This window comes from Pecten maximus, chromosome 12 (genome assembly GCF_902652985.1).
Source record: "Pecten maximus chromosome 12, xPecMax1.1, whole genome shotgun sequence".
Classification (NCBI taxonomy): domain Eukaryota; kingdom Metazoa; phylum Mollusca; class Bivalvia; order Pectinida; family Pectinidae; genus Pecten; species Pecten maximus.
Window position 1 is genome coordinate 16,473,107 of NC_047026.1, and position 8,106 is coordinate 16,481,212.

Here is an 8,106-nt window from a genome sequence, read left to right on the forward strand (position 1 = left end):
TCAAAAAAACTTTGCTATATATGATTATGGGGTGGGGAACTCATTTGCTTCAGACATATAACCAAGAAACTATGTCTAGAATCGCTCAGGGTGTGAAAAGACCTCAGAGATTGTTCTGACAACAAGATTGCGATTGAAGAAACTAAATATTTGGGTGGGGAAAATACCCCAGGGCCTAATATTATAACAGGATTGTGTTTATCTCTTGATGTCCGATAATGCTTTATATGGTTAGGGGATGGGGACCTAAAACTAGGTCCCTATCAGGCCCCGTCCCTCCGACATCCAGGGGTCAGATTCAACGTTTATACCGGAATGACTTTCCTTCGCCAAATGATGCTTCTGACGAAATATGGAAATCAAATTTTAAAAACGAAAACTTTAAAAGAATTTGAAACGTTTCACATAACATATAAATAGCGATAACGAATATTTTTTGGTTTTTGATTGAAATCATTATCAACATTAAGAAATCAAACTTCTCCACAATTCATGTAACAGGCATTATTGTCCCAAAATAAATAGAAAAAAACTATTCCGCATCTTCACTGCAGATGTTCTCAGCAGTATGGTCTGAACAGGATGTTTTGACAGTAAATTAAGGGAAGTTAAAACACCGCATTGACAACGATATCATAGGGCACTTATTAACAGTTCGTTAACAGACAGAACAGAGTCACAACACAAAACACTGATTTGTTAAAAGTTTATTATAGTACCATTCACCACAAATCTAACACGTCATCAGATATAATAATAGGTCATGTGTGGTTATTAATTATTCTAGGTAAGAGTACTTTTATAAAGACCTATTCTAGGCATATTATCATTAAATTTATAACTTAAATCTTATCAGCAGTAGTTTGTAATTTTGCGAAGATGAACTTTGAATCAATTCTTGATATTAATTTTTTTTTCATTACGTATTGAAATCAACTGCAAAACAGAAACTTTAATGTTGAGACATAAAACTGTTTATCAACCATGTACAAACATATTATTTACAATTAATACAGTAATTAATCATTGTCTGAGTATCTCAACTTTATCTTAATGAAGCCGACATCACAATTTCCCTCCGCGATTTCAAATTTATATTAACAATGTTTTTTTTTAATATTGAAATCTACAATGGTCATTTCTCTTCACCTTAAACTGCCCCTTTGCCATTGGTAAAACATCGCCGTGTATATACATCGGTAGGAGATAAATGAAACACGTCAAATTAATTACAATGTGATTATTCCAAAATATTAAGTGGCATTGGTTGACACAAACATTATTAAGGCGTTTCCATCTCCAAATCTGTATTATACTTGATACGGTATACAGATGGACGTCTAACAGGATTTGGACTAAGGAACCTTACATACATTTGTAATGATAATTATATACTTTATACGACATACAGTGAATATATGTGGGAATCAAACGATGATAATGAGCATCATGTTCAAATATACGATATATATTTTACTAATATACAGTAATTTACATAATACGGTTCAAGACGTCCCCTCTACCGGAATTCTGACAAAAGAACTTTACTTACATATACATCAGTAATTTACATAATACGGTATACAAGACGTTGTTTTTATATCAGGATTCGGACTAACGAACCTTGTTTATGTATACATCAATAATCTATTTAATTTTGTACAAGACTTAACATTGCCCACACCAGTCATACAATTAACGCTAACGATGTTATCAATTTGATGAATGTAAAAAGGGTAACATATTTGACATCTTCCGGTATGAGGTCACACGATATCCTACATGTACACGTTATATCAAATGGCTCGGATTACTGTTCAATATTTTACTGATCTTCACAAACTTTCTCAATCAATTCAATTATATGCTGTTGTCACTGAATTTGTAGACCTCTAGTGCAGTAGATTCCTGGTTAGAAGTAACCACGAACTCCTGTTTGGTTGGATGGACTACTATACACCAAGGGCTGGTGATACCGGACAGCTTGGACAGTAATACCCTACCGAGTGACCCGTCAGGTGAAACGAGGAAAACGTTGTTGGACCGTTGACCACAAACATACACATTGTTATCCCGGTCCAGTCCGATACCTACAGGATCTCTCAGACCAGGATCGCTGTACCTGTAGACTACTGCGTCACTGTCTAGTCGTCTACACACTACGTCATTGTTATCTATGTGGTATACAGTAGACTTAGATGTAGACACTGCGAGGTATGTGTAACGTCCTCCCTTCTTGATTGACTTGGTGATATTCCCATCGATAGACATAACCCTTCACACTATCATAAGTACCGACCAGGATGTTGTCCCCGAGTACTGCTATACCACAGGTACTAGGGAGACTACTGATCGTGTTGATCACGGACAGCTGACCATTCTGTAGTGTACCTCTCAGTATCTGTATCTCGTTTACAGCCACAAATATCTCATCAGCAGTACGTCCTCGTGCTATATCTGTAGGTTAACCGTTAACTTTATATTCTCTCCTGTAGGAATATTTATCATCAAACAGGAGGAGTCTACGGTTATGGTAATCTGTGATAAGTAATTCATTGTTGTCAGTAAAGATGCCTCCCATCATCCAAGGCGTGTCCTCTCCTCCAAGTGTGCTGGTGTTAACCGTATGTACACAAGATACCGACCCGGTCCATACATCCACCGCTGTCGTTACTGGAGTAGTCTGGACTGTCAGATGCTGCAGAGAACCCATTAAGTCAGAAGTCGAAGTCGAGTCATCAAATGTTGTAGCTGAAGGCGTCGAAAACAAAGTTCCAATCAAGGAACCTATACGGCCATCTGCATTCTGCGACACAGGTGAAAGTGTCGAGGTGACATCAACATTTCCCGCGGTTGTCATTTTCATGATTTCATCAATCGTTGCCTTAAGCTTTAGTGTGATGTCAAACCTATTTGGTTCGTTCTTTGTGTTTTGATCCATACGCCGGTAATGTCCCGATATCTGATGTTTTGTTTGTTCTCTCACGAAAAATCGGTGACGATCTGATAACTGTTGATCTGAACGTGACATCAGCAGATGTGAATTTTCCGCGTTGATGTTGAATGTGTTGACATACTTCCGTCGAGACGATAGCTGTTGTCTGTATGTTCTGCATTTATCCGCCAAGTCAGATTGAAATCTTGCGTTGAGGCTATCGAGTTTGTCTTTAGCTTTCTGTATCCTGTTCGTCATTTCCGCTGAAACTTCCTTTTCTTTTACGTTTAGCGTTTTTATCCCTAAATCGTCCTCGTCTAACATCTTCTTTGTTTCCTCTGTCAGCTCCTTCCACTCTGTCTCACCGGAACTTTGTCTAGCCATTGCTTTCTTGATCACATCCTCCATTGGTTTAACATTGTTACATTGTCTGTGTGACACCGACACACAGATACTACAACACATAGCGCTGTGGTCTACACAGTACACGTCCAGGGGTTTTCCATTATGTTCGTGGCAGATTTCGTAGACTTTTACATCACAAAGTTGTCCAACGTTCCCAGAGATGGAGACAAGTCGATGAGTAGCTGATGCCCTGTTCCGTTCATGGCAAATTCTGCATTGTTTACAGAGCTTTTCATCACACTCGGTACACGTGACCTCAGCAGGGTTCGATTCTTTTCCCCGTTGGCAAGGCGCACAGAAATTGGACATCAGACGACTGTGCTGTAGGGGCAACAAGGAAATCATTTTCTTGGAAAACATGTCGCCCATGTACTAACGGCTGTATTGACGTCATCAGGAGTAATTGGCGCCTCACAGACAGGACAAGGGAAGTAGTGCCGGTTCTCGTCTGCTGTGACGTGCTCCGCTTCGATGTATGACGTCAGACATTGGCAGCAGAAAGTATGACCACAGGGGAGCAGTCTCGGATCTTTGTAGGGTGATGTACAAATCAAACATCTGTATTCCGGACTCGGGTCAGCTTCTGCCATGGCTGTAAATAAATGGTGATATATTGATTCCTCATGCACATCAACAGACATGTCTAAAGTATTTTATTCTAAAGACAATTACACCGACTTAATGATAGCACGTGTTCCATATACACACCATACTATGGTGTTCCGTTAGGGCCAAATTTCCAATATCGCTCCTTAGCGAAACATGTGTTTTCGCACCTTTGCTATCGTGTTTTTGCTCCTTCGCTCCTTCGCGTTAAGGTTGAAGGAGCGAAGGAGCGATATTGGAAATTTAGCCCTAACGAAACACCATATGTTCCTGTACGTGTATAAAAAACGCTGGTAGGTACTAGTTTATATAGATACAGCAGTCCCTCTGTATACGGCCAACCCCGCACATTTTATTTTCATTTTATAATTATTTGCCTTATCTACTCTGCTCCCGGGACTTGTTACAAAACAGTATTGGAAAATATTTAATCTATGTATTTTATCAATATATTCATTGTCTTTAAAAGATACAAATGACATAAATCAACTGTTTCATTGTCCTTAAAAGATACAAATAACATAAATTAACAGTATATGTATATACAGCATTTGTTTCGGGTATTCAAGTAAACATCTGCTCATTGTATGCCTATGTGTAGACTGTTGAACTGAATCTCCATTATATTGCCAACCCCGTCGTCGGTCGGCAACTCGGTGGCATATTTCTGCCATCATAGTTTTCTACCTGAACTCCACCTTTACTAAGCCGGAGTCTTGACATTTTTGAGTGTCCAATTAACTGAAAGCTGATCATTTTGCGACGTTTCATGAAGACTAGCGACACCAAATTACACCAAATTAAAAAAAAACTTATCTGTCTGACGACTGAGACCATTCTCGTTTACGTTATATGTATTGAGCGGTTTGTCGACGATCATGATTTTGGGCCGATTGAGCTATTAACCTTTTATTTGATAATGAGTATACTGACAGACGAGGAGAGTACCTGTGATGCATTTGTCGCTAATTCAAATATTTCTTAAACATAAAAATGAATTTACATTAACAATTTGATCTATTAAGGAATTCAAACGTGCTAGGGGAGGTAACTCGTAAAAAATATCGGAATTATTGTGGGTTTATCAATTAATTGATTATAATGTATATGGTGTATTTTTGAATGTTAAAATGGTTTATGATTGGTACATATATTAAAGTATTCATATAGGATATGATAGATTAGTTTTTCTTGTATCAGTGTATGTCTGTATGATACTGTATTGAACACAATAAACACCTATCATAGCGCGAAAACAATGAGATGTATATTTACTTTGCCAGTACGCGCTACCTCAGCCTTGAATGTATACATGTACAAAACAAATGATATATAATGACCAATGATAACAAAATACTCATATTATTTGATTTAACATAACTTTTATCAAGTCACTTTCGGTTTGTGTAGGATTACCATTATATCATATTAATCACCTTTATTTCATACCAAATATAGTTATGTTTAAAGAACAATAACGATCAACAATTCATATAATTACAGTTAACCTTACCTTGTGACAGTCGTCACGATGTTGGGGATATTTTCAATATTTTGGTGTCTACGAATGAGGTGTGTTGTTGGTTTTTCCTGGTAAGCCTAGACAAGACGAACGATAACTCATCTCCTACAAACTTCCTGGTCACAGTCAGTGTTACGTAAAGTCTTAAATCTAACATTGTGTCTGCTACAGTGCTTATATGATCTCCTAACTAAATAAAGTTAACATTCTCATCCATTTCCATAATTTGGTATAACGTGTTTTTGAATTCGCCTATGATATCGAAATTCCAGCTTAATAAAACCTTTAGTAAGTCATATATTTTTTTTCATTTGAGAATTGGTGATATTTTCAGTATTTTGGTCTCTACGAGTTATGTGTTGTGTGTGTTTCCCGGTTACCATAGACAATACGAACGATAACTCGTCTCCTAATAACTTCCTGGTACGTAAAGTCTGGTGTCTACTGTCTAGTATAATAATACTTTTATGATCTCATAGCTAACCTAGGTTAATTTTCTCTTCAATTTCCACTTCTTTGCCCATCCAACACATAAAATGTATATATTTCGCCAGCATGGATACTTCAGTGATTATGGCAAACCAATCTCATTTACGATTTTTAACAAATAATTTTCCAAGTTTGAGATCTGCCACTCGGAACCATCAAGGGGTCCCCCGAGGACTTGGCAGGAAATCCCGACCCACTGTCTATGTATATCTATTATAGTATCTAATGCGTATCATGTATATATCCTAGATTGATCGTGTATGTAGAATGGAAGATTCTCTTCTTATGAATATCGCGTTTTGGTGGAAAAAAAGTTTGATTTAGAAGTTATTTAGCTGTTTGCGCGACATTCCAAGACAGAAAACAATATCCATATTAATGGTCTTGATTTATACTTGAAACATGTTGAGCTTAAAAGCTCGTCTTACACATGGTCAATGTCACTTTAACCACCAGAGTGTTTTTGAATCCCGCCTATGTTTTCGAAATATACCTTTGATGTGTCATTTGTACATATATTTTTATATGAGAATTGGTATGCACACATATATACCAGTTCTCTTGCACATTTCCCATGCTCATTGACATGAATGCGATAAGACAACAACCCAAGTTATAAGTTAATATTACTTAGTCTTTATTGGTCTAAACAACAAACATATCGCGATAAGTCATTTCGCCTTTCAAACCAAAATCGAAGAAAAGAGACTCAATATTGTCCCCTGGAAAACCAAAAGAGTGTGTTTATCTACACCAGAACATGTACTCTCATATGATGCCATGCAAAAGTAACACAAAAGTGCTGATGTATAGCGTCTGAAGATTTAATATGAAAGTGCACATGGTTTACTAATTGGAGTATTTTCAGTTTTATCATTTTTTCTTTTATATGTACTTAACACTGCGAGTTTTAACATTTTAATATACATATATTAATGTTAGAGGAATAATATCAACGCAATTAATAATAAAAAAAAATGATAAAAATATAAATTGTTATTCCCGGAATAGGTGTTTAATTGTTTCTTTAATTGCTTTGCAGAAAGGACATACTCATCAGTCAATGAATTTATGCTACTATTTCTACGAATAATTCGGAATTTAAACAATCGAGTGTTGAATCTGTGGCTGTTTACAAAATAATCGAGTTTATCCTTGTCCACCTGAACTGATTCTGTATTTAATCAAAATCAAATTGACCATTTGACTTCCTGTATAGTGTTTATAGCTACCTTTGTAACTGTTTAATACACAATGGTGTATTGGGTCTCCTCGTCATTTATCACGATATGATGTATGTATCTTGTACACCATGGGAGTGTCCTAGTTTAACTATGATTTCTTCTGTAGGGTTCCGTGATCCTGGTACCGTAAAACAAATTGATAACAAGTGAAGATGAACATTTATCACAAAACTCTTCATTATTACGATTAATTCATATCGATAATTAAATATATTGCATAAATACTTTAACCATTAGTTCAAGTCTAATAACACTTTTTCTTTATTATATTGAACAGAAAATATTGTTTAGATTTTCTTGCCAAAACAGATGATCGATATATTATATTATAACTCCACTGATATATGATGAATTGTTTTAAACTTATCTATTGTGCTTCCAATAACTTAACAAGGGGATTGGGTACAAGTTATGTCAAATTATACAAGCCCTCTTCTCAAATACAATGATCAACAATGTAACAGCGGCGTCAATGCAGATCAGATAAAATGGGGGTCTTAATACAGTAAAACTGACCTATAACAAGTGAAAATGTTCATTTTTTACGATTAATTCGCCACAATCACCAAAATAATTCTTTTAAAACGGATTATTTTTTTATCACAGTTTCAAGAACATGATCTTATAAAGGTGTATGTAACATTTCAAGGTCGATTCATCAAAAATCACGTTTATCTAACATTTTGAAAAATCTCCTGAAAAAAAAAATCAAAAATATCTAAAAATCTAAAAATTGCACTTTAAGTGTTTTTCTTCAATTTCTTTAACTCATACAGACTTGATAATTAACACATCTATAACATGAATAGCTAGCTACAAAAGTTTGACTTCAGAAGTTCAAGGTCACAGTAGTTATTTTTGGCCCTACTGATCTAAATCTTAATATGTATTAATAGGTGCTTATC

At 35.9% G+C, this 8,106-nt stretch overlaps 2 protein-coding genes across 2 annotated transcripts; both read right to left on the minus strand.

The window, feature by feature from the left end:
- Nucleotides 1-691: 691 nt before the first annotated feature.
- On the minus strand, nt 692-2,461 carry LOC117338881 (the record flags this gene model as incomplete). Its single annotated transcript, XM_033900245.1, is given in 2 exon segments — nt 692-2,274; nt 2,276-2,461. Coding segments are annotated over 2 exon segments (600 nt in total), but the record flags the coding sequence as incomplete, so codon positions are not given.
- On the minus strand, nt 2,438-5,684 carry LOC117339467 (E3 ubiquitin-protein ligase TRIM9-like). Its single transcript, XM_033901052.1, has 2 exons — nt 5,460-5,684; nt 2,438-3,932 (listed from the first exon to the last, which is right to left on the minus strand). Exon 2 carries the CDS (start codon nt 3,707-3,709, stop codon nt 2,465-2,467), a length of 1,245 nt encoding a protein of 414 aa, XP_033756943.1. The 5' UTR covers nt 3,710-3,932; nt 5,460-5,684; the 3' UTR covers nt 2,438-2,464.
- Between the last annotated feature and the right edge of the window lie 2,422 nt (nt 5,685-8,106).

Coding starts and splice junctions, on each gene's coding strand:
- LOC117339467 (XM_033901052.1), bottom strand. CDS start 3,709: ATGGGCGACATGTTTTCCAAGAAAATGATTTCCTTGTTGCCCCTACAG.